Below are 26,391 nucleotides of genomic sequence, written 5' to 3' on the forward strand. Positions count from 1 at the left end.
GACCTTTATGTAACATGTCCTTCCGCCACGGAATGTAGTCCGCCTCTAAACGGCAACCTGCCCGCCCGTTCCGCCCCCTCAGCACTCCTGCTGAAGGTGACTGTACCCGGCGAGGACGCAGAGGGGCGGGGCCCCGCGAGCTGGGAACCAGGATTGGGTGGGGGGCGGGGCGGCGGAGGGATTGCGGCGGCCCTTTAGCTGGGATAACCTTGAGGCTGAGATAGCTGATCCCAGCACTGGAGCGACGCGCTGCGAGCCTTCGGACCTCCTCGTGGTTGCAGCGCATCCCGAGCCAGACGACGTCGGAGGTGAGCTTGGGGAGAGATTGGGCCATCCGTCCCCACCGGGGCTCCGTCGCCCCTGCCAGTGCGGAATCCTGGCCCGCCTGCGCACTCAGTGTGGCGCAGGATCCGTGGCATCTTGGATTCACCCGGTTGGGGTCTGAAGAGACGAGAAAGGGTGCTCGCGCCTAGGGCCTCCTCTTCAGAGCCCCCAGCTCCTGCTTCTTCCGAAGGCAGATGGGTCAGCCAGCCCCATTTCTGTCCCAGTCCCTAACCTTCCCCCACCCCCAGTCTGGTCCCATCCTCCCCTCTCTTTATTTCCCTCTTCTGTCTGGTCCCATCCTCGTCTTCCTCCCCTTATTCTCTCCTAATCTGTTCCTTTTCTCCCTCAGTCTCCCCCCCCCACCACGCTCGTCTCCTCCCCTTCACCCTTAATACTCGCTTCTCGTCTTCATTCTGTCCGTGTCCCCCTCATTCTGATGCTTTCTTTGTAACCTCTCCTTGAAACTCCTTCTTTAGCTTCGCTCCCCCGTCCCTCCTCCATTCGGATTCTGTCCCCTCCTCGTACCTACCCCCATTCATGCCCTGGCTCCCGCCCCTCCCCCTCCTCTCTAGTCACGTTCGCTCCACCGCATCCCTCTTCTTTGCAGCCTCCTTCTCGCCACCCGCGTCCTCGCCCCTCCCCCTCTGTTCTGGTCACGTCCGCCTGCTCTCCCGCCCCCCCGCCCCTCGGTCTCCCATCTCAGTCCTGTCCCCTTCTCCATCAGAGTTCCCCAGTCTCGGGCTCTCCTGCAGCCCCGGGCCCGCGTCCCGGCGTCACCGCCCGAAGTGCAGTGGTCTGCGGATGGGCGGGCTGGCTCGCGTGCGGCGGGGAGATGCAGCGGCGGCCCGGGGCGCAGCTAGAGGGTTACGTAACTCTTGGTCTTCCCCGCTGCCGAGGAAGAAAGGGTGGCTGCCCTGTGGTGGCGCGTTCCTGTTTTGTGCCGCCTTGAATACGATGGGGCGGCCGCAGGGCTGCTCTTGCTCCTAGGAGGTTACTGGGCTCCATCCCGCCAAGGCGGGGCTGCACGTAGCGGCCCTGCACCCGCCCTGCAGAGCCCCGCCCCGCGGGATCGCGGACCACTGACCTTCGGGCCCGTTACCGGCCAAGCACCATCTCTGGCCCGACAAGCCTCCGCATGCTACTCAGAGGCCTCCTTGCGTTCGAGCCACTCACCTGGCTCCCCGCCTCTGCTTCATGTTACTTAACAGATGCGGCTGATTGTAGAGCGCAGAGGCCACGGGTTGGGGTGGGAGCAGGTTATGGGGAGAGTAGAAAAACGTCAAGAGCTTGTGTGCCACGTGCCTGCATTCACTCAATAAAAACTCGTGTGTAAAGAGCTGTTTTGGGGAGCGGCGTGGACACCAGGATGGCTAAAATGGTTATAGCCCACGGAACTCACCGTCTAATTAGGGAAAGAACATGAAAGTTATCAGTGGTAAGTGCTGTGAGGAAAGTACACACTTCCTGCTGGGGGTTGAGGGGAGGAGGCCTCACACTGGGTTTGAAGAAGCAGGAAAGCACCTTCCAGTCTGAAGGTTATTTAAAGACCCAGTAATGGAAAGGCGTCCCTTGGCTTCTTATCTGTGTCCTTGAAGCCCAGGACACTGATCCTCCTCTGCACCAATCGGCCTGATAGTTGAGGTCCGGGCATGATTGGCAGAGGCATTGGGAAGTCGGAAACAGGCTTTTTCTAGGTCAGGTTTAACTCATTAACATACTGACATGAGTAACGGTGGGAGTTCAGCCTCTGGATCTGTTTCCCATGTGTAACTTGTAACATTTTTCCTCTTGATTGTTGAAAGGATTGGTTGATATATACACACCTATATGGATATATGTTGAATACTCAGTGCAGTGTCTAATCTCAGGTGAGATGCCTCCAAATGTATTCTTTTGGTCACTGAGCGCAATTACTTAAATCGTAATTGAGTGCAAGGGCTCCTCTTCTGTCTGCCATCTCCAAACCACATACTCATAGTTAATCTTTGGGAATCAGGCTCTCTAAATAGCAGACATCTCCTGGAAACCAGTCCCCTCCAAGGTCCTGGTACAGTGTTTACAGAGTAACTAATAATGTTACTCTTCAACTCTCCACTTGCTAACAGGGGCTCTTTGGTCCTCTAGACAAAGGAAGGCAGGAGGGGGGATAATTTGCAGCCTTTGGTGTTTGGCTACAAGAGTAGAAACAAACTTGGAACCCCAAGACTGAAATCTTCACCTGTTCCATTCCCACCCACTCTTGGTAGGGTTCTGGGATTTGCTCAGCCGGCTGGTTAAGTGTGAGGTTAGGATTAGAGGCAAAGGACAGTAGCTCCTTGTTGGCCGTAATGAGGGTGTGGCCACTCCCTGGGGTAGAGAGGAGGGCCTAGGTCAGGACTCTGCAGCATTGTTAGCAAATAATTTGCCCTCAGGTTGCCTGAGGATGCTGTTGGGAATGCAGTGGGCTGTTCTGAGGGGAAGAATATGTAACCCATCACCAGGTCTGTGTGTGTAGGTGGGGGAGGCTTTGAGGAAGAGGACTCAACCTTTGAATTTATCTGCTTTTAAGAGAACTCTCTTCATTGGGTGAGTGGGGAAACTGCATTGTGGTCTTTGCCGGCTTAAAAAGTCCCCTCTCCCCTTTCAGTGAGTCAAATAATGAAGCATGCATTTCCCCCAGTTAAAAGTGTCTCAACTAAGTGACAGATGGTTGGTGGAGGTCCCCAGGCTCTCTGTACTGCGCTTAGGTGCAGCATGGCAGAGCCTCATGCCCAGGTGATAACAGTCTGCACACCTATATTTCTGAGCCTCGTGCAGTGGGCATGGCAACCATTTTGGGAATACGGGTTGTAGTGGACATGAATAATGATGACTTAAAGAATGTCCTTGAACTCATTTCTGAGTTACTGGACTTGAGCCTAAGTATATGGACATTAGTCTTCTGTCTAGGGCAGCTGCTCTCACTTTAAGCACTGCATTAGAAGTAAATAATTTTAGTGTTGAATTCACAGTTTAGCCAAGAGCATTATTGGGTCTTTAAGAATTGCAGCCCCAGTGATTTGGCAAGTTTGGTAGCTGTTACTCCAGACAGAGCTAGCACCTTACGGGAGGTGCTTCTGTGCTTTGAGTATTGTGACATTAATGTGGGGTCACAGGAAAAGCCATTTTATTTCTTAAAGCTGTTTATTAATGTTGAGGCAGTGGAAGAAATAAGGAAATGGTTGAGAGCAGGAAGGTAGAAAAAAAATGCAACTCTTGATTACAAACTTGCACTACAGGGTTTTTTATTTTTCTTCAGCTTTCATGAAGGCATGCCAGGGTGTGTTATTTTGGATAAGAGCTAAGACTGAGGTGAAGGTAGGGGGAGATGACTCATTTGACATTATCTTTATTTCTGAATCATTCAAACTATCCACAGTCAAACCCCAGTTAACTGGTACACCGCAAGACTGAGTTGTCCATGGGAGCAGAGTTTTCTTGCAACCCTGTTGAGGATCTTGTGAAATATGTGATTTATTTCGTGAATGGTCTTATAGGACCTTGAGTCATCACTTTAAGCATCAATTCTGATACAGATAGGAATAGAACAAAATGAAGACCATTCTTTTTTCTTCTTCTTCTTCTTTAACCACAAGCCATCCTTACTTAGACTAGATAAATGAATAGGCTGATTATTTGGGGCTTTGTTAAAGAAGCTGTTTTGGGAAGGTGAGCCAGCCTGGGTGGTCAGGCAGCCTCTGCTCTACCTTTTGGCCTCCTGCTATTACTGCTCTTCTTAGGAGGGGAGGTTGGCAGGGCCACCAAGTGGTGCAGCCCCGCCCTTGCAGCCGTTTTTCCTTCATTGGTTTGTGCTGGTCTGCACGTAGGAGGGAGAGCCAGCCTGCAGTACTTCTGGTGGCCTCTGCGACTCACCTCTCCCAGTTCTTTCTATAGGCAAAACTCCTGGGGAACTGTAAGCCTCTCTTTCCTGACGCCAGCAAGCTGTGTTTGGAGGTCAGATAAGGGCTTTAGTGGAGGAGATGCCAAGACGAGATATGATAGGGCAGAGGTTGCTGGTTATAGCATTTCAGAGTATGGACCAGCTCAGCTGATGCAGTTTAAGAAAAAAAAAACATTCTCTGAAAGGAGTCCCAGCCCTTCCAAACATTTAATCAACCAAAAGATAACATTTATTTAACTTTAGACAACTGGTATCTGTCCTATCTCAGGTGATGAGTGCAAAATAATTACTCAGTCAGCTGAGTCAGTCATGGTATATGAGACAAAGTCGTACATATTTTGGAGGAGTGCTGGAGTTTTGATCTAGTTGAGGCAGGGAAATGAAGACTTGGTAAACAAAACTATCCTGATACCTGATATCTCTCTTTTGTTATTACATTAGAGAGCAGATTAACAAATGTCACCCATCAGATGGGCAAACATTTTAAGAGTCTGACAGTATCAAGTGTTGACAAATGTGTGGGAAGGCAAGAAATCACTTTACTGGTTGGTTGTAAGTGGATATAACCACTTTGGAGAGCAATTCAGCACTATTTAGTAAAATAGAAAATAAACATACCCTGTGGCCCAGGAATTGATCTCTGGTTATAGAAGCTCACACCTGCACAAGGAGACATGTCCTAGGAGAGTTGTTATAAGTATTGATTAATGAGGAAGAATTTGGTTTAATGGGGAAATGACCAGCCAGTAAGGGAATACATAAATGGTCTAGTTATGCACTGGACTAGTATAGCAGTTCAAATGAATTAACTAGATCTGTGTACCAACTAGATAGATCTTAAATGTGCTGGAAAAGCAAGTTGTTTGATGATGCCTTACAGTATATTACTTAGGGTACTTTAGAAGACAGCAATATCATAGGGTTCAGTATAGATACAGACACCCTTAAATGAACTAGAAGGATACAAAATTCATGACACTGGTTGGGTATCAAAGTTCATGATGGGATGTGGAAGGGTTGGAGGGACCTAGGAATGGACCTGTATATAATGATAAATTTTTGTTTTAGGTCTAAAGAAAATCTGGATTTATTTTTTTAACTTTTGGCTGCACTTCACAGCTTGTTTGCCTGCACCGCACAGCTTGCGGGGTCTTAGTTCCCCAACTAAGGATTGAACCCAAGCCCTTGGCAGTGAAAGTGCAGAGTGCTAACCACTGGACTGCCAGGGAATTCCCTGGATAAATATTAATGGTCAGTTCTGGGTGGTAAAAATACAGATGTTAATATTTCTTTCTTTAGTTCAAAACAAAATAAAATAGCAAACCTATGATGGTTACTGCAGGAAGACCAGGTATACTAACTAGGTCAGTGCTCTGGGAGAGCTGGCACTGCCCTTCCTCCTTTCACTCCCCCCTTCTTCTCCCTGCAGCTGTGATACAGGGCAGCTCTTCCTTTAAATGCTGAGCCAGTGCCTCCCTTTGCTGAGGCCGTCACCCATCCTGGTGTTGTACCTGGCTTGCAAAGGCCCTAAATCTGTGTCCCAGGTTCCTTGCTGCTTCCAGAGTGTAAATATCGTGCCCTGAAGCATTGCCTCATAATTTTAAGCCTAGTAAGGAACACAACACAGCAAAAGGTTCATCTAAACTTCCTCCTTCAGACTGAACCAGTTCTATTCTCCGAGCATCTGCGATCAAATCCTCGGCATCTGAGATGGTAGAGGATTCTCTGTCGGGACTTCCTGCCCTGGAGTTGAGTGGTCTTTTTGCGGGGTAGGCTCATTTAATATCAGCTTTTGTGCCCTATTGCACACTCGGATTTGAAATAGGACCTTGGGCTCCTGCTTATAATGTTTGTCACTTAGTTCTAGCCCTGAATAAAAGAGAAGGGAATTTTACTTGAACCTACAGGTGGGTTCATTTTGTTTTGTGTAACCTGGTGACACCAGACTTTGCTTTCTGTTATTGGGCCTTCTGAGGGTAGAATGGACTTAATATAACTCCCATCTCTTAGCTAAAAACTGCTTGTCCTCGCCCCACTCCATATGCAAATACACTGTTGTCATTACTCTAACTGTATATGAGGATGAACAGCCATTCACTTCAGACCTTATTAGGTTCTGTGGCTGGCCCAGCACCCATTTTGATCTTCTTGTTACCATAGTCAGATTAGGGCCAGTCTTGGGAATTACATTTTTCTGCTCCATCATCTAGGAACAGAGCTCCTAGAGAGCAGGCTGGCCTGAATGCCTTGTCCAACACATTGTGATGCAAACTTTCTAACGGATGTTGGTGTTCTGAAGATTTAGGAATCAGACCTTCATGCTGGCTTGTAGACTTAAGAGGTGTAGGTAGCAAATGGATGTCAGAGCGAGAAACACAATCATAGGTACCAGGTGCCATCATTATTGAGTTAGTCTGTATGGTGAGATTGGCATCAGAGCAAAAATTGGTGCAGGGAGCCCTGGCTGGTTAAATAAAGATTTTATGCAGATGCGGGCTCATAGGTCAGGCTGGTTTACTAGGGCAGAATGATGTGGGCTTTTGTGAAAACTAGAATTGGTGGAGTGAAGCATGATTCTTTCCCAGGGCAACCTGCCAACAGTACTGACACTAAGTGGTGCTGGGTATTTTTTCTTCTATGATTTTCACCCTCAGGTTTCTGAAGAGTGACCAAAGAATTGTGTCTGGCATAAACAGAACTATAGCTTTAAAGAGCCAGGAGCCACTTGAGAAAGGCAAGGTGGGAGTAGGGCCCCCTGGGGCTGAGCTGTGACTGTGCCTGCTCCGTCCTTTCTGCCCACACACAATAAGGCCTCTGATGTCTCGTTTCTCACAGAGGAGAAATGGCTCTGAGGAAGGTCCTACAGCAGGAGCTCAGGCTCAAGAATAAGGCTCCCATACCTGGGCACAGCATTTGCTGCCATCAGTGGCTATGCTGGGCTCCCACGGCTGGCTGGAGGTTGCCTCTGCATGTCTGTGCCTCCTGCAGAGGAGAGTGCTGTAGTGAGTCAGACTGGCATGAGCTGGCCGCGTCTGCTGGCAGGCACCGTGCAGACAGCCAGCTGGAGGGAGGGCAGCTCTTCCTAGAGGCCCGCCCTGAGAAACCACCGCTGAGGCTGCTGTCCAGGGGCTGGGGGAGAGTCCAGAGTGTGTTTTAGGTAGGATGGGCAGCTTGTGCTCCGGAGAAGAGGCTCATTGGGCAGGAGAGCCCTGACCCTCCCTGCAAGGGAGGCTCCGGGGCAGAGCCTGAGGGGATAGGAAACTAGTTGGTGACCTGGGCATGAGACATGAAGTCCCTAGTTTGGTAGAGGGCTTTAAGGACGTGGTGAGATCTTGTAGGAATATGGACTTGCTGACAAGCCAGCTCTTTTGGATTGCTGGTGTGCAAATGCACTCAAACAAAATTTCACTTGTTATTTTTGTACCTAGTAACCTGGGTAAGCAAAAGATCAGAGCTTGCAGACCTCAGATTTTTTTTTTTTAATATTTATTTATTTATGGTTATGTTGGATCTTCGTTTCTGTGCAAGGGCTTTCTCCAGTTGCGGCAAGCGGGGGCCACTCTTCATCGCGGTGCGCGGGCCTCTCACTATTGCGGCCTCTCTTGTTGCAGAGCACAGGCTCCAGACGCGCAGCCTCAGTAGTTGTGGCTCACGGGCCTAGTTGCTCCGCGGCACGTGGGATCCTCCCAGACCAGGCTCGAACCTTTGTCCCCTGAATTGTCAGGCAGATTCTCAACCACTGCGCCACCAGGGAAGCCCTCAGATTTAATTTGAGATGGTGAAATAGGGTTAGTGTTTGAGCCCAGTATAATTGTATCTGCTAATAGCATCTCCTGTCCTTGAGGCAGCCCTTCTGTACCAGAATATCCTTGTCACAAAGATTTTGCTCTGATGCTTGAGGACAGACTAAACAAGAAAAGAATTTTGTTGGATTTGGGCATGTGACTAACAGGTTTTTTGGCACAGAGTAGTCCTATGGACCATATTAACCTTGTTTTTTTTTTTTGCACTTTGAGATTCTGAATAGATCAAGGTTGACTTTTTTTTTTTTTTTTTTGGCTGTGCTGTGTGGCTTGCAGGATCTTAGTTCCCCAACCAGGGATTGAACCCAGGCCCAGCAGTGAAAGTGCCAAGTTGTAACCACTGGACCACCGGGGAATTCCCAAGGTTGACCTTCTTAGGTCAGTGAAACTATCCTGCAGTGCATTTGTGATCTAGGGCCTAAGATGCATTATCCCACCTCTACTGTGTTTAGAATATTCCTGAAGTGCCTAGAGCAGCAGTTGAATAATGGAACGGGGAGCTTCACATTTGTTTTAATTCCAACACTTTTACCAGGATGCTTTTAAATATATCATGTTCAGAAGAGGTACATTTGTAATTTTTCTTATTATGAAAGTGTTTAGTATCAGTAAATTTTTTAGTAAGGAGAAGAAAGAAATTTGCAATTTGCTGTAATCCTACCACCCAGATAACATGTTGATAATATTTTGTTAGATATCCTTCCAGTCCTGTTATGTATGTTTAATTTATTGCCCCTTCCTGCGCCCCCCCCCCCGCCCCCCCCCCCCCCGACAAAGAAAAGGGAGAGGGACCAGGTTCTTGTATAGAATAGTGAAATGTTAGTAAACCAAGGTTTAAAGAAACTTTAAAGGAAGGCAATCTTTGGGATGTTAGAGGAGGGGATAAAGCATCGCAAAGGAGCCATTAAGAACTGTCTTACCTGCAAATTTTCTGTTACCAGTTTCTTGGTATTTTCTTGGGTGGCTTCTGTGTTTTCACTTATAACATGAATCTCTAGGAACAGCTACTACCTACTACTACCTGGATACCTGGTTCTTAAGGTAATTTCTCCATTACCCCAAAGAGCTTTAGGTGCACTCAGCTTTTACCTTAATCCTTGTACAGTTCTGCAGGGCAAGCCTTTCTCAGCTCCGAGCAGTCTTTGCAGGTGGGACCAAGGAGCCACCCTGAGCCAAAAAAAGAGCATTATGTCACTGGAAGCCCAAGCCCAGAGAACACGATAATCAGTGGCCCCAGCCGGATCTTTGCAAGGAGACCCTAATGTCTCAGGTCTAGAGAAGATCCAATTGATGATTTTTTTTTTTTGCGGTACGCGGGCCTCTCACTGTTGTGGCCTCTCCCGTTGTGGAGCACAGGCTCTGGACGCGCAGGCTCAGTGGCCATGGCTCACAGGCCTAGCCGCTCCGCGGCATGTGGGATATTCCTGGACCAGGGCACGAACCTGTGTCCCTTGCATCGGCCGGCGGACTCTCAACCACTGCGCCACCAGGGAAGCCCCAACTGATGATTTTTAAGAAGAGTCGGGTTAGTCACTTCAACCCACTCATTGAGATCACAGTACAGTCCTCGCACTGGATGACTCCCTTTGCCTGGAGGCCACAGCAAGGCCTGTGTGTTCCAGTTGCCTTGGTGTGCCACCAGGCACCATCTCTTCAATAATGTTCCCTTAACAGCCAGACTCACCTAAGCCCAGGTGCTCTGGAGCGATATACACCCTACTTCAACCGTGAGTGCAGGTAAAGGGACCCTGGTTGCCCAGGCCGTGTTGTCAGGAATTCAAAAATTCCTCGGATTTTGTGGGGAAAGGGACATAGGTATAACTTTGATTTTGACAAAGAGGCATTAAGATACTCTGAAGCATCATTCAGTAAACAACTGGAATAACCCCAAGTACTTGGTGCTAAGGGATACAAAACCAAATAGGTCACGGAGGAGAGGATGTTTTCATTTTGGTACCTGGTATGTTGTAGGGAGTTAGGAAACACATACTGAAAGGAACAGTAATATATGCCATGTGGAATAGTTAGCTGGTATCTTATTTTCTCGTTTTTAAATATTTAGTTTCTGTAGCTGGGGACTTGTAGCCATCAGTTTTCAATAGCTTACAGGAAATTCACTCACAACTGGTCGCAAAGCTTCTTGGGCTTTTCTGGACTTCTCGAGGGTGGCAGAGATGGGTTTAGATGCATGCTTTGTTTGAGCCACGCAGAGGCCACAGAGTCGGGGATGGAGGAGGAGACAGAGTAAGGGTTACATGTATGGGGTGCCTTGATTTGGAGCCCTGAGATTTAGGAGGCGGTGGGACAGGGCGAAAGAAGGGCTTGTTCCTGAGCCTGGGCTGAAGCACTTAGGCGAAGGATTTGAGAAGGAATAACCCTTGGTCTGAAAACTTGAGGAAAGGAATGGCATTCTGATGAGGCATGTCAGGCTTCTGGCTCACATCCTTCCCTGATGGTTCTTGAAACACTGCTTGGAAGCTTCTCAAGTCTCTGTCTGTAATCAGCTAACTAACCGGCTGAGTGAGTTTAGTTGTAAAGTCAGTAATGAAGAAAAGCAAAGGTCGGGGGCAGTTGTGCCCGTGGTCAGGATTGTGACCTGGGCTGATTAATTACCTGGAACAGATGGTCTTTGTCACTGCGGGTGGTGTACTTGTCAGTCTTAGAAAGGGAATTGGGTGGTGCATTAGAAGATCAGCTGGGGGAAGGATTTGACAAGCATTAATTTCTTCATAGTGCAACTCTCCTGTTAATGTAATTGTAATAATTTTAGAGCCAGACTGGTACCATTATGGTTATCCTTGGTTTGATGCAAATTGCTTTGCATGTCCTAAAGTCCTTCTGACCAAAAGTACCATATGTAATTTTTAGGTACAGATTCCTGGGATGAAAGATTTTGCATTCAGGGTTCTGGTTGAACTTTGCTTCCTGTCCAGGGACTGGTTTTTATTGCTTGTCAGTGGGCTGGGACCTACTCTCCAGCCTAGGATGAATTGAGTAATGGACTTACGTTGTCCTGTGGGTTAGAACTAGGAGGACTGCCTGGATAGTGGTTGTCTCTATGACCAGGAGAGTCACTTTGGGTTTGGGTGGGGATTGTTAAGAGGCAGTGTGGGTGCCCCTCCCCATAGCAGATGTTTGTAGCTTTGAGACAGCTTTTCATATAAGGATCTAGATTCACCAAGGTACTAAACTAGGGGTGAGTTTTTATATCCCTGGAAGATTGGTTGCAACTTCCTTTAGAGGAAGCTCCTGCAGTGCATGTAAAATGATGTTATTTTTATAGGATTAGCAGGGAAGTTGTTGAGGTAGATATTAGCCCAGTGTAAGGCAGGTGTGCTTACAGTGGATGCCTGGGCCGTACACGTGTTGGGTATGTGGTTTTAACTTGTTCTTTGAGGTCTTTTCCACTTGCTCACAATAACGTGAGCCCGTGGCCTGACTTGAGGAGCACCCACACAGCCAGAGCATGGCGGGGCTTCTTGTGGCTTCTGAACAAAGTGTGCTTGTTGAGTTAATGTGTAAGCAGGAAACAGCTTCCTGTGCCAAGCTGTATATTATAGCCGCCTCAGGCTTCTCACACTGATTACTCTCTCTTCAGCTCCCCTGGACCCAAGACCTCAGAAGCCATGTCGAAGCCCCATAGTGATGCCGGGACTGCCTTCATTCAGACCCAGCAGCTGCACGCGGCCATGGCTGACACATTCCTGGAGCACATGTGCCGCCTGGACATTGACTCGCCGCCCATCACGGCCCGGAACACCGGCATCATCTGCACCATTGGTGAGTGGAGGGGGGGTGCCCCCTCCCCCTGAAACATGGGCTTCCTGAGACAGTGACCTTTCCTCTCCTGAAAAGACTAAATAAATGTGGCAGACCTGGGTACTGAGCAAGATGCTACAGGGATTCTTATGAGAACTGGTCAGAGGAGTTTGCAATAAAGAATTCTTATGCTTTCTGCATTCTGCTAAAGGTAAAATTTAGAGGGTATCTTCCTTAGCAGAGCATCTCAGAGACCTAGGGAAGGATCTTTTTGACATGCTCTGTACAACCAGAATTCTGTAGTTGGACATCTGTCTGGGTTTCAGGGAGAGCATAGAGGGCTGGCCAAGACTTGCCTAGGCTTTCCTAATTAGATGGAGCCTGTAGAATTTGAAGGAAATGGGAGATGTCCTTCTAAATCAAGAAAGTAGGCTAGCACAGTAATAGTCATGTGTATGTTTTTTAAAGAATTTTGAATTATTTGGGGGAAAAATTATCAAGAGTTCTTTAAATTGAAGCAAACTTAGTGTTATTCCTCCTTTGGATAATTAACACTTAATGACTTTAAAACTTTTTTTTTTTTTAAAACTAGGCCCAGCTTCCCGATCAGTGGAGATGCTGAAGGAGATGATTAAGTCTGGAATGAACGTGGCTCGTTTGAACTTTTCTCATGGAACTCATGAGGTGTGCCTCGGCTGGGTAGTTTGGCCACTGGGGCAGCTTGTAGGAAATGGGGTGGGGATTTCGTGTTCATTTAGCCAGGGTGGACTGGGCAAGAAAGTGTGGGTTTTACAGCCAACGGGAAGATTGTCTTCACCAGCCCATCCCTACTTCCTTTTCCCTGTCTCCTGCCATCTCAAGTGGCCAGGTCTCCTCAAGCAAAGAAGACCTACTTTGTAATTGGCCCTGGTTCTCCCCAACACCTGTGCTCCATTAGCCCTCACCAAGGAAAGTGTGCAAGGGTTCTCCTGGAAACTCCTCTAACCCATGGAGCTTGACACTCCTGCCCCAGGGTTTCTGTAACAGCTCATAACTGCAGTGACGAACCAGTAAGTTACCCTGCAGGTTATTCTGGCCTAGTTTAGACCCAAGATAAACTGGGCAGGTCCAGGAGAAGGGTTTCCATTATTGCAAGTGAAGACTGGGTCTAATGCACTAACACTGTCTGGCATGTAATACCTACCTAATCAGCATTGTGTTCCCAGCCTGTCCCTTCCCAGGGGTTTTGGTACATTAAAATAAAATAAAGTCAGCATACTTCCCCAACAGTCTCGTAGGAGTGTCTTAGTGCTGGGGCTGTTGATGAGCTGACCTGACTCGCTGGACCTTACCCAGGGACTAGGTGGCAGCTATTGGGAAGTGCTCCATTCGTGCTTCTGTTCCCAAGATCAGAACAAACTCATTTTGAGGTGTGTGGGACCTGCCTGAGGGACAGTGCCTAACCTTCAGGTTCAACCACAGGCCATGGGATTTCATCCTGGTATTAACAGAGGAGGAATGGGTGAGGTAAACTTTCCCTCCTCTTGACCTCTGTATTTCCTGTTCAGGATAAAGAAAATGCTACCCTGTAAGGTCAGGAGGTGAGGGGTTGCCCTCTGGCATTTGGAAGTTGGTGTTCAGTTTCAGCTAAAAATAAAGCCTCAGGAAGTGCAGTCTAAGAGGTGAATCCCTCCTTTCTGGAAACATGAGAATCTTCATTGTAGGTTTTCTAACCCATGTTCCATAAACAGTTTATGGCCTGGCAGGTATCCGGCCTCCAAATATCATGAGGGCCTGACCAAGTTTAGATGAACTGGGCTCAGCAGGCACCCTGGGCAGGTTAAGACATCCATGGATGACATTCTGTAATTTTCCAAAGGCAGGGCGTCCTCGGCAGGAGTCGCTAGGCATTCCTGCAAGTGTTAGCTTAGTCCGAAGAGAGAACTAAAGACATCAGTGAACGTCAGTTCACAACTGATCCCTACTGCTGGCCTGTGCCAGGGTCTCCTGTGTGCAGGGGGAGTAGCAGAAATAGATTTTAAGAAGTTGACCTTTAACTAGGCTTTATGGCCTCTTCCATCCAGTAAAATAATACCACACAGCTCTGAAATGGCAAGGGCGAGTGGTATCTGCCCCTGCGGGAGCAGGGCTAACTCAGAAATTTTGTTTTTTTTAAACTACAAGAGGCATTTGGAGATTATCTGTGCTTTAACTCGTCTTCCCAGATTAGAGTTGGGATTAAAAAACAAAACAAAACACCCAAGTCCATCTTGTGGGTTTAATTTGAGGTTTTTGACCAGGATAAAACTGTGTGGTCTCTGGGATCAGGGTTTTGGAAACTGATCTGAAATTGTTCTAATGTTAATTATATGATGTAACAGTCTTAGTTTGATGAGTGGCTGGGACATGCTTTACCAGCTCTTGACAATTTTAAATACTCTTCTAAGCAGAGCGTTGGAATTGCTTTTTCTCCCTCACTCTGACAGAGGGACATCCACATCCACACGTCTGCATCTGATCTTTTGGTTTTGTTGTTGTTGCATCTGATCTTTTGACAGCTTTGCCACAGTGTCTCTAGCCCCCACTTTTGGCAGTTCTCTTGGGCAAGATGTGTTCTTACTGAATGTGGTTCTATAATGCCATGTCGGCCAGAAATGCTGCCTTTTTTTTTTGCGGTACGCGGGTCTCTCACTGTTGTGGCCTCTCCCGTTGCGGAGCACAGGCTTAGCGGCCATGGCTCATGGGCCCAGCCGCTCCGCGGCATGTGGGATCTTCCTGGACCGGGGCACGAACCCGTGTGCCCTGAATCGGCAGGCGGACTCTCAACCACTGCGCCACCAGGGAAGCCCGAAATACTGCCTTTTAAGCAACATACACTTAGAACCTTCCACAAGGACAGCGTTGATGGATGAAACAAGTTTACCCGTCCCTTCCCACCTCCTGTTGTCAGGTGCTGCTCTCCTGGACAGAGGTGATTGAAGGACGAGGCCCACAAAGTGCTGAGTTGGGAGCCTCTGTTACTAGCAATGCCATATTGATAGCACGAAGAACTTTTGACGTCTTGGCTCTGAGTCCCTTTTTAGTCAAACAGGAATGGCAAATGGAAAAAGAGAAAGGGCTTCAGAGGCGAGATTGAAGCCAGGATTTGTTGCAAGTGAGAAATGGCAAAGGTCAATTAGTTCAGAGAAAGGCATATTCCCACCTCTCCCTGTTCCACTTCCGTTTCTAATCAGACTGCAGGAAGTGATTGTCAGAACCAGGCCTGCATGACCTTAGCAGTGAGTTATTTAGCTTGGGCCACCGTTAGCTTAAATAAATGAGTTTGAATTGCAGTTGTAATCAGCAGAGGAAAAGCTCAAAATTACCAAATCTATCAGTCTGACATTGATGGCCGGATCAGTATTATCCAGATACAAGTCCTAGGTTTTTTACCCCAGTCATCTGCTTTATTTGCTGAGGGCATTTGATGAATCCTAGAAGGGGAGAAAGGAGACAAGCCTCTTTTCTGTTGACATGTCTTGCCACCAAAACGTAAATATTCCGAAGTTCCTAAGATTTGCCCTTAGAGTGAGTAAGGGCTGTGGTACAAGTGGGTAGAGGCCAAGGAGGTTGACATAAGCCGGTAGAGGATGCTCGGGGAGTGGGCAGCGTGAGGGTATACGCTGGAGGCAGAGGTCTAGAACACCCACAGCTCTTTCCTGAGTGATCAGCTTCAGTGCCGGTCCTAGATCTTAGTGTGTGGGAGGACGCTTATCATCACCCCTCCTTCCCCCCAGTACCACAGAGAGACCATCAAGAACGTGCGTGAAGCCACGGAAAGCTTTGCTTCCGACCCTATTCTCTACCGGCCGGTGGCTGTGGCCCTGGACACTAAAGGACCCGAGATCCGAACCGGGCTCATCAAAGGCGTGAGTATCCTGGGGAGAAGCTGGAGGAAGGCGCAGGGGACCCCAGAGACATCCTCAGCAGTCTGTCCCGGCCAGAAGCCACGTTTCTCAGAGTTAAGGTCTATAAATGAGAGTTTTATCCGTCACTGTAAGAGGTCTTGATTTCATCTACTTCGCTAAGAAACAATACTAGAAAGGAACCTCTTTTACACTCCAAACCTACTTCCAAGTCTCTCTAACTTGGGGGAGCAATTTCTTTGTCTCTTTTCCCCTATCATTAAATAGTATAACTAAAATATTCTAGGTTTCTCTTGGGTTATTTCCTTGAAATATACTAAGTTAGACAGTCTGATTATTTCTTTCCAAAGGAAAAGGCTTTATTGTTATTTGCAGCTGAGATTTCCTCCTTGTTCCCTAGAGGAAAGGGCTTGTCTTCTCCCGCTAGGAGGGCCTGGCTTCTTTGGACTTGTGGTTTACTGTCTTGTCTGTAGAGCGGCACCGCCGAGGTGGAGCTGAAGAAGGGAGCTACACTCAAGATCACCCTGGATAACGCCTACATGGAAAAGTGTGACGAGAACACTCTGTGGCTGGACTACAAGAACATCTGCAAGGTGGTGGATGTGGGCAGCAAGATCTACGTGGATGACGGCCTTATTTCTCTGCAGGTGAAGCAGAAAGGTACGTACGCGGGAGTTAGGGTCTAATTGTCTAAAACCAGCTCCCGTCTCTTAAGTTTCTCTGGCAGAAGATAGCTTATTTGGCTGGCAGTGAGATTGGGTCTCTGTATTCTCAGAAATTCCTTTTATAATAAACTCCTAGCCTCAAAAACAGATTTCACTCCAACTTAATTGAGCTCTTGGGGAGGAGATGAGAAGGTTTCTTTTTTTCTTTCTTTTTTTTTTTTTTGGCTTTGCGGTGCAGCTTGTGGGATCTTAGTTCCCCAACCAGGGATCGAACCTGGGCTGTCTGCCGTGAAAGCGTGGAGTCCTAACCACTGGACTGCCAGAGAATTCCCGAGATTTCTTTTTTACTCATTCTCACTACTGTAGGCTTTCTGCTTCCCTCCTGCATCCCCTCAGTAGGATACATAGAAGACTCCAGTGTGCCTGGGAATGAGAGCTAACATTTAAGTGCCAGGCACTATTCTGAGCATCTTACATGATAATTTGTTTGAATTTTAAAACCATCTTAGGAGTAGATATTATTATCCCTATTTACCTGAGGCACAGAGCGGTTAATTGACTTGCCCACGGTTACACAGTTAGTGGAGTTGGGATGTGAACCCTGGCAGTGTGGCTCCAGCACCCACCATGTGCTGTTTCCCAGTTTTCTGTACTGGGGAGAGCCTGCTTCCTGGTGAGGACGCTTTTGCCCCTGTGGCTCTGCCTCTCGTACTTACTCCATTTCACACAGGTCCTGACTTCCTGGTGACGGAGGTGGAGAACGGTGGCTCCTTGGGCAGCAAGAAGGGTGTGAACCTACCCGGGGCTGCTGTGGACCTGCCTGCTGTCTCAGAAAAGGACATCCAGGATCTGAAGTTTGGGGTAGAGCAGGATGTGGATATGGTGTTCGCGTCTTTCATCCGCAAGGCGTCTGATGTCCATGCAGTCAGGAAGGTCCTGGGAGAGAAAGGAAAGAATATCAAGATAATCAGCAAAATCGAGAATCACGAGGGAGTTCGGAGGTAAGTGCACCCGACTGTCCCTGCCCCCTTCAGCCCCAGCCCAGCTCTGAAGAGTATGATATATCCTGTGAATCAGAATATCCTACGAGGGGGAGTGGAAGGCATTGGTATTTCAAGGAAAAAAAACTTCCCAGGTGATTGGGGTGCCAGCATCTTGACGTTGTTCCATGAGCCCAGGGACCAGCATTGGAGAGGACAGGGTCACTGCTCCCGGGCTCAGGAGCCATTGTGCTGTGCTCCTGACACTGCCTGTGTTTGCTGGAATTGTGGACCACCAAGGGGGAAGACAGCAGGCTCTCAGGAAGGGACTCCCTCCCTTGGGAGCCCTGTGGAAGCCTCAGGGCCTGGTGTTGACACTGAAGTGTGTGGCCTCCTTGTCTTGCCTTAGAAAGCAGCCGGCTTGGTGATCGGGCCAGCTCTGGCATGGTATCTGCTTCTGAGGGGAAAGCATGCCGTCCTCTTCCAGGGGCACATTGTCCCAGCGCAGGTCCACCACCTCCCTAGTGCTTACCAGATAGGGCCATATGAGTAAGGCCAGCTGGGTGACATCTGTTCCTCTTTGTTTCCCTACTAGAACCCAGCACTGCTGACACCCCACACCTACTTGTGGGGATTAGGTGTGTGCTTGGGAAGAGTGGGGGGAGCAGTCATCCTGTTGTGACCTTTCCATCCTTAGCTTTGTGTCAATGTCCTTTGTACCGGGAAATTTGGGGTCCTCCCTGTGCCATCCTGATAAGCCATGGGTGCTTGCTGACCTTGGCTCCAGGCCAGGCAAAGCCATATTCTCATGCTTTCAGCAAGTTGGAGGGGGCCCCCTGAAGGAGCAGCCCTCAAGTGTCCTTGGCTGGGAGAGGCCACGGACCTTTGTGTCAGGAGCAGTCAGCCGCCTTGGGTTCCCTTTCTGCCCTGGAAGTGCCAACTGGAATGAAGATGGTAGAGAGACACCTTAAGAGGGGCCTCATAAGATGCAGATGGAGAGGAAATGAGTCCATAGGACTTTGGAGGAGACCTCGTCCCCTCCCCTTTCCCCCAGTGATGTGTCCATACTGGTGCCAAAGAAGCCCAACAAGCAGAACTGTTGGCCCCCTTTGGGGGACTGGAGTAGATGAAACACCCCACCACCTCCATGCATCCATCATGATGTCGTGGGTAGTTGTCCTGGTGCAAGGACGGCTAAGTCAGAGAAATCCAGGAAAACTTCCTTTGCGTCACCTTACTTGTGGCCTCTGTTCCATATAACCTCTCTCTCTTTCCAACTTCCCTGTCAGGTTTGATGAGATCCTGGAAGCCAGTGATGGGATCATGGTGGCGCGTGGTGATCTAGGCATTGAGATTCCTGCAGAGAAGGTCTTCCTTGCTCAGAAGATGGTGATTGGGCGGTGCAACCGAGCTGGGAAGCCTGTCATCTGTGCCACGCAGGTATGTGCCTCTTCCCGAGTTTGCATCCTTGCACAGGAAAGCTTTGGAGGCTACCCGGTCTCTTCGCATGGACCCTGCCCCATGTTACAGACAGACAGACAGACACACACACACGTATCCTCCCCCCACCCCACCACCCCTCCCCTGCCCCCATGCACCTACACGGAGCTGTACTCTGTGCACATACACACGATCCAGGGGGTCAGTTTGTGTCTGAAGACAGCCCAGGCCACGTCTCACGAATACCCCATCCCCTCCCAGATGCTGGAGAGCATGATCAAGAAGCCTCGCCCCACTCGGGCTGAGGGCAGTGACGTGGCCAATGCAGTCCTGGATGGAGCCGACTGCATTATGCTGTCTGGAGAGACGGCCAAAGGGGACTACCCGCTGGAAGCTGTGCGCATGCAACACCTGGTGAGTTCTCGGGACCCGCCCATTGCCCTGACTGGGGCTGGGATGGAGGTGAACTCTGGCACAGAGCGACACCTTTTAGGCTTCTGCGCCCACGATCTTTTATTATCCTCCAAGTTACAAGCAGAATGAGGAGGTGTGTGCTGGGGGCGTGGAGGTGTCTTGTTTTTTTTCTATTCTGCCTTCCTGCCCACACCCGTCTCCTAGTTCCTTCTGTTCTGGAGGCGGCCACCTTCATCAGCCATAGCACAGTTCACCCCTGTCTGCAGGACTGTGAAGCCTTCCCTTGGCTCAAGTACTGGGATATCTGTACCTCTTCCTCTGGACAGCCTAGAGGACCTGAGTACCTCTGCCCTGTTCTGGGAAAGGCCAAGAGCTCCTGCTCGCAGCTGTCCTGTCTGGCTTCCATTTTGATTCCCCACCTGTCCCCAGCCAGGTGCCTCCCCGACGGGGGCCTCTGGGCCTGCACTGGAGGCTGTTGCCTGCACTGACTTGGCTGCAGGCTGGCCTTGCATGGTGCCTGCAGCAGCGCCTGCTTTGCTGAGCTGTTGCACTCGCCCTAGACTAAAAAGTGGGGTTTAAGTGATGGGTGGCAGGCCCACAAATAGAAACAGGTGGAAGGCTGGCTGATCCCGCCTGGCCCTGGGGTGAGAGCATCTGGAGGAGCCCTGGAGGCCACTCCTCTTTCTCCTGTGGGAGCTAGCTTTTCAAGGGTCTCCCGCTCTGCCATGTCCCGCAGCCTGGCTGCTCCTGCTCTAGAGCTTACTGAAGAGTTAACACAGGATGGGTCATCAGGCCTGGGAAAACGAGTGTTGCAAATGAACTTTCACAACAGCCCTAGGTCGCTGTTGATAATGTATAGCTCAGTGAACTTGCCTCCTACCCTGAAACAGTGTTTCTTTAACCTTCCTATTCGCTTTCCAGCCAACAAAGGACCCCAAGCCCTTTGTGTGACACCCCCTCCCCTGCATTCCCGCAAATTTAAAACAATCCCCCAAAAAGAACGTCTGGACTAGATAATCGTCCTTTCCTCCTTCATTTTCTATGTGATTATTAGGCTTAGATGACTTCCAGAGAAGACATGAGAGTTATATTAAATACTTATTCAGGCATAAAACAAGACATCTTGACTACTGATGTTTTCTGGTCTGTCCTTGGCACCCTGGGTGGATTTGCCCGTAATGAAATTGGTAGAGACCAATCCCTGTCCCTGGCACAGCTGTGTTTCCTGGCTGATATGCCACCCTGTGTGTGTGACATGATTGCTGTCACAGATGCTCATGCACTATGGGCTCATGGTCATTCTCACAACTGCCCCAGTGGTGAGTGCTTCCTCTCTCCTGGGGGACAGTGGACCTTGAACCTCTCCCCTCTAGAGTGGCTGCCATTGTGTTTATGGGTCTCCACACATCATCCCTTCTCTATAACTGCCTTGCTTAGTTGTGTGGCCCCATTGTCTCCGAGGTGCGAGAGTGACCTTGACCTGATTTATGGAACCATGAAACCACATAGACTGTAGGGACTTTCATGTCTGTACCAAATTTAACCTCTCAAGGCCTTATTTATGAAATGAATTAGATATATTTAATTATAGCCTTAGTGTTAAATTTCACTACTATTATTAAATGTCTGTTAAGTCCTTGTGTAGATTGACGTAATCTCCATAACCTCAGTGAGATAGATGTCACCCCATTTTATAGATGAGGGTACATGGTAATACAGCTTGAGTTTGGACCCAGATCTGCTGACTCTGAAGCTAATGTTCTCTCCTGCAACATGGTACTTGGTCTAGCAGGAGATCAAGACAGGTATCCATGTGGGGCCTGTGCTGGGGTCACTTTCTAAGAACCAGACTCTGGGCTCTGAACCCATGTCTGTTTTTCCATACCCCAATCTTTCCTTTGAACAGACAGACACCTTAGAACTGCAAGACTGGGATTGCATGGCACTGCTCAGGAGATAAGTTATGGGGTCTGGGCCAGTTGGTACAGGCCTCTCCTGTCCATGTCACCAGTTAACACTGGCCAACAGCTTCCCCTCTTACCTGTCCACTGCTTTCTCCTTTATCTCACTGATGCAGTTGATGTCCCTTAACTAAGGGCTAGGCAGTACCAGGTATGGTTCTCCTTCCTGTTCATGTTTCCTGTCCTTCTGGGCTGCATGCATTCCATTCTTGCAGGAAGAAAACCGTTAACCTAGCAAATTCTGTCATCTTCTTATCCTGTCAAATTAATGAGGTGGTATTACTGATTCTTCCCTCACCCATCATTCTCTAAGACGCTGGTAATTGCATTATAACCCTCTAAAGCTTAAATTTTCTTCCTAATTCTTGGTGTTATCTGAGCCAGGTGGTCTGTAAATAACTCAGTGGCTTTCTCATGGGTGTTTTAATCATTTGATTTAATTAAATGTCTTGTTAAACTTACCTGCGTGTTTTCACAGGCACCTTTCTCTTCACATGGCTACTCCTCCTGACGGCAAAGCTCGCCAATTTTCCACCTGCCTGCTTAGAACGCGGTCAAGCCGCGTGACGTTGGCTTTGTCTGACCTCAGTTTTCCAGCACTGCTCAGTGTGCTTGCACGGCATGCCATTGGACAGGCTGGTAGCATCCCTGTGTCCGAAGCCAAGCAAGCACTCCATGTGTGCATGGAGGCCAGGCATGAAGCCTGGTAGTAACCACCAGACAGCCATGTGAGGAGGGAGGCCTGTTCCTTCCTGTGAGCTGTGTTCATGAGGCAGCGTGGTCAAGTCCTGCCAGGGAGCTGTGTAGGCCCGGGAGCCCCGGGGGCCCAGCCTCTGCATGTTTCCATGCCCAGGCACTAGAGCCTGCCACCATATTATCTCCCTCCACCTCCACCGCCAATCAGAAAGTCCTTCCAAGATCAATAGATCCTTCCAGAACGGAAGAATCAATTTCCCCTCGGTTGGAGGGGAAGCAGTAGCAGTTGATGTTTGAAATCCTCCACACATCCCTAAGCGGGCCTTCATCACCCTGCCTCTTCGCATCTGCCTGAAGGACAGACTTAGCCAATTAACCTAAGGTACCTTCCCCTCTTCCTTGCCTCCCCTCCCCCTAAACCTTACAGATAGCTCGTGAGGCTGAGGCAGCCATGTTCCACCTCAAGCTGTTTGAAGAACTTGCGCGAGCCTCAAGTCGCTCCACAGACCTCATGGAAGCCATGGCCATGGGCAGCGTGGAGGCTTCTTATAAGTGTTTAGCGGCAGCTTTGATAGTTCTGACGGAGTCTGGCAGGTAGGGCCCTGAGGGCAGGTAACTTCCAGCCATTCTAGAAGACAGCCAGGGCCCAGCCCTGCACCTGGGGCCCGCACTCAGGACCTCTCCTCTCACCTGCAGGAAGCTAGCTAGGGAGTCAGGGCAGGCCAGGACCGCAGGGTCCTTCAGCTCGGCAGGCACAGCGACGTCACAGGCGCCTGGTGAAGGGCTGGTTCCTGCGAGTCTGGATCTCGCTTAGCTCAGAGCCTCCAGCGATTGGGCTCTTCTTGGCCTCTGCACCCAGGGACATGCTCCTCACCAGCTGTCTGTGCGACTCTTCCCCTCCCTCTCCCGTGTGACACGGCTCTGACAAAGCTCTGTCCCCCTCTCGTCCCTCTGGACCGATGTTGACCCTCCCTAGATTGCCCGTGAGGCAGAGGCTGCCATCTACCATTTGCAATTATTTGAGGAACTCCGCCGCCTGTCGCCCATTACCAGTGACCCCACCGAAGCCGCCGCCGTGGGTGCCGTGGAGGCGTCCTTCAAGTGCTGCAGTGGGGCCATAATCGTCCTCACCAAGTCTGGCAGGTAGGAGGTGGCAGCGGCTCCCTGGGAACGCCCAGCTCAGCAGCACCTTTCCTTGGGGGTCCTGGGAGCAGTGCACTAAACAGTGCTCAGATGGCACCAAGCCAAGGTAAGACCCCCTCAGCCTGTGCCCGGGACCCTGCAGGGACAGAGCTCCCCTGGCCCCGTGGCCAGGCTCTGGGAGCGAGCAGAACCCCTGCCCTGGGCCTGAAGGACAGGATCCCAGGCAGCACTCATAGGCGTGTCAGACCATTTGGGTCCAAAGCAAGTTTATACCCTCACGATGAACTAGAGACTTAATTACATAGACAGACAGACTGATGACAAATGGTTGATATTTAAAAGCTGTTTTTCTCAAAAAGTAAAGGGTAACCAGTTTTGCTTATTCTAGTTGCTGTGTGCTCTTTAAATTTAAAGTTCAGTGTGGAAAATTAGTGCTGTTTGCTGACATGCTATTTGGTTGGTGCACCCATCCCATCAGTCTTTGAGTCCCAAAGGCAAGTGGGTGCTGCCCAGGAAAGGTCAGCGTGGTGTGTTGCTGGCACTTGGGCCGTGCATCCAGGCTGAGGCCTCTGCTCGGCCTCAGGCTCGGGGTCCCTTCCAGATCACTAGGCTGTCGTGCTTCCCTCCCTGGGTCTGGGGTGTGCTCCTCCTCCACGGGGCAGCTAGGGTTTCCTGGAGGAGGCGGGTGGAGAGGAGCAGACAGGCAGCCCCACGCACCAAGGAGCAGCAGGTGGGACTGCCTTTAGGACTAGGACACACGATGTGTGCAGATTCCCTCAGCAGAGGGCTCAGGATGAAAAGCTCCCACCATTTGGGTTGACCTTTGTGAAAAAGTCCAGCCTTTGCTCCTTGGCTATTTTTAATTCCAGGCTTCTGGGATTTCACTCTCAGTGAGTCCTGGCTTTAGCGCTTGCTGCCCTCTGAAAGCCTTGTATGGAGGCCAGGCCTTAACGCAGGGCGCCCTCTGCTGTGACATGGCTTAAGTTTCCCTGACACCTGTTGAGTAGTCCTCACAGCTTGCCTTCCAGGCCCCAGTTCCCCCTGCAGGCCCCTCCACCTCCCGAGGCACATCTGCAGCCACACGTGTACAGTGTCAGTGCTGAAGGAAGCACCTGGCGCTGGGGCTGTACAGGGGTCCCCTCCCCTCCAGAGGCCTTCACAGGCAGAGCCTCCCCCACTGACACTCCCATCCCCTGGTCTTGCCTCCTGGGTAGCCACCTGTATTTCTAAGCCTCACTTAGATACTCAGGTTTGACTGTGGGGCTCTACAGCCCAGTTGCTGGGACTGTTTCAGGGACCCAGGGGGTTACGTGGAGTCAGGAGAGGGCACAGCAATAGGGAAGACTTGTGTTGTAGATTCCAAGGGGGACTGGTGGGCTCTGCTCCTGTTTTCTTGCAAATGTCAAGAGTCAGGTGCTATTCCCATGTTGCTTGGCTTGTAGCTGCTGCCAAGTACGGGCCATGTGGGGTAAGTGGGGGAAACTGACCTTGCTGGGTCGGCATGACCCTGGGGCCCTGGCCTGTTGGGAGCGGGGTAGGGCAGATGGGTAGCATAGCTATGAAGAAGAATTATGTGCTGTGGAAGATACAGGATGATGAGCCACCCCAGTCTTGGCAGCAGATGTTGAAATGGCCAGAGAGCCTCAGGCTGGCATAGGGAGTTGGATTAGAGGGTGAGTTGTTGCTGAAGGCCCTGAGGAGCTTCCTGGGACACTGTTTAACAGTCTTGTCTGCCTGTCCCCCATCTCAGGTCTGCACATCAGGTGTCCAGATATCGCCCCCGGGCCCCCATCATTGCTGTGACCCGGAATCACCAGACAGCTCGCCAGGCCCACCTGTACCGCGGCATCTTCCCTGTGGTGTGTAAGGACCCAGTGCAGGAGGCCTGGGCTGAGGACGTGGACCTCCGGGTGAACTTGGCCATGAATGTTGGTGCGTGGCTGGGAGCAAGGGCTAGAGGTGGAGGGGTGGAGAAGAGAAGGTGCCTGAGCCACTGGTCTCTCTGAGACCCTATAGAAAGGGGAACATGTTGGCCTTTGGGTGCAAGAGCCCTAGCTGTCCTCACTGGGAATGTTCTCTGAATCCTTCATCCCATTCCCTGGAGTCCTGGGCTGAGCCCAGGAGGGAAGAGGGGCCTTTGAGTTGTGGAGCTGAGCACCCCAGGTTCTCTCCTCACTCTCTTCCAGTCTAGGATCCAAAGCAAAGGATCCTCGATAATCGGGGTTGTCCATTCTTTGGCATCTGCTCATCATTGAGGTTTTTCATAAAATTAGCCAGAGCTCCTACACTTGGAGCCAGCACATGTACAAATTATGTATTCATATGGTCTTTGTCCCAGTATAAGAGTAGGATATCATGTGATGAGAGGAAGCAGCTAGCTGTTACCTTGGGCTGGGCTCTCCACCCTCTAGAGTAGAAAATGAATGATGTCTAAAGGTCCCTGCCAACTCTGCCATCTGAGCCATACGGGTATATCAAGGCTTCCCTCATCCCCTTTGCCTGGGCTGTGAGGCTAGCGCCACCTTGTGGTGTAAGGGAGTAAAGGCCCGTCAGCCCTGCTTAGCTTCTTCCGACTGTGGGGCAGTCTCCCAGGTGCATACCTTCTTCGCTTGATTCTTCACTCACCAGCCCCTCTTCTCTTCCTCCAGGCAAGGCCCGAGGCTTCTTCAAGAAGGGAGATGTCGTCATTGTGCTGACCGGGTGGCGCCCTGGTTCTGGCTTCACCAACACCATGCGTGTAGTTCCTGTGCCGTGATGGGCCCCGGAGCCCCTCCTCCAGCCCCTGTCCCATCCCCCTTCCCCAACCCATCCATTAGGCCAGCAATGCTTGTAGTGCTCACTTGGGGCTGTGGTGTGGCACTGGTGGGCTGGGACGCCAGGGAAGAAGATTAATGCCTCTGTGAAACACGGCTGTTTTTAAGACCCTGCTTGGGTGGGGTAGTTCAGAGCTGGGCCACCCGTCATGTGGCCCCATCCAATCAAGGGACGAAGGAGGGGTGCAGGCAGGACTGGAGGCCCCAGAGCTTCACATAGAGGGCAACAGCTCCTGCTTCTCTTCCTTTGTGTACTCGATTCAGTTCCTGTAGAAAATGGATACCCAGAGAACTCCCAGCCCTGGCGTGGGATCAGGAGATAGTCGGCTAAGAGTAGGGGCCTTAGGGAATAGGGCAGAGGTTCCAGTTTAAGCAGACTCTGGCCCTGGCCCTTACTTGGTTCTCCAGCCCCCTCAGCCTCCCTCACTCCCACCTTGTGCACTGTGCACTTCTGTTCCTTCACTCCACTCGACTGTTGCTGCAGACAAACACTCCACCCTCCACCTTCCATTTCCCTCACTACTGCAGCCACCTCCAGGCCTGTTGCTATAGAGCCTACCTGTATGTCAATAAACAACAGCTGAAGCACC

At 50.2% G+C, this 26,391-nt stretch overlaps 1 protein-coding gene across 8 annotated transcripts; it reads left to right on the forward strand.

Moving 5' to 3' along the window:
* On the forward strand, positions 1-26,391 carry PKM (pyruvate kinase M1/2). Of its 8 annotated transcripts, none has more exons than XM_032621604.1 (12): positions 156-308; positions 11,645-11,826; positions 12,398-12,489; positions 15,561-15,692; positions 16,163-16,349; positions 17,085-17,355; positions 18,624-18,774; positions 19,036-19,188; positions 22,273-22,439; positions 22,899-22,988; positions 24,739-24,920; positions 25,637-26,391. In XM_032621604.1, the coding sequence occupies exons 2-12, from the start codon at positions 11,673-11,675 to the stop codon at positions 25,741-25,743; spliced, it is 1,686 nt and encodes a 561-aa protein (XP_032477495.1). In that variant the 5' UTR covers positions 156-308; positions 11,645-11,672; the 3' UTR covers positions 25,744-26,391. The 8 variants fall into 8 exon arrangements, with proteins under 8 accessions (XP_032477499.1, XP_032477495.1, XP_032477502.1 ...); XM_032621607.1 differs by lacking the exon at positions 22,273-22,439 and adding an exon at positions 5,901-6,012 and having other exon boundaries at positions 225-308; positions 22,870-22,988; XM_032621605.1 differs by lacking the exon at positions 22,273-22,439 and adding an exon at positions 5,901-6,012 and having other exon boundaries at positions 238-308; positions 22,822-22,988.

Source organism: Phocoena sinus, chromosome 2, assembly GCF_008692025.1.
Source record: "Phocoena sinus isolate mPhoSin1 chromosome 2, mPhoSin1.pri, whole genome shotgun sequence".
In the NCBI taxonomy this organism is placed as follows: domain Eukaryota; kingdom Metazoa; phylum Chordata; class Mammalia; order Artiodactyla; family Phocoenidae; genus Phocoena; species Phocoena sinus.

Excerpts from the sequence above, each read along its gene's own strand:
- PKM (XM_032621604.1), top strand. The coding sequence starts at position 11,673 with ATGTCGAAGCCCCATAGTGATGCCGGGACTGCCTTCATTCAGACCCAG. Across the intron at positions 15,693-16,162 it reads GAACCGGGCTCATCAAAGGC|AGCGGCACCGCCGAGGTGGA; the intron begins GTGAGTATCCTG and ends TCTTGTCTGTAG. Across the intron at positions 19,189-22,272 it reads CTGTGCGCATGCAACACCTG|ATAGCTCGTGAGGCTGAGGC; the intron begins GTGAGTTCTCGG and ends TAAACCTTACAG.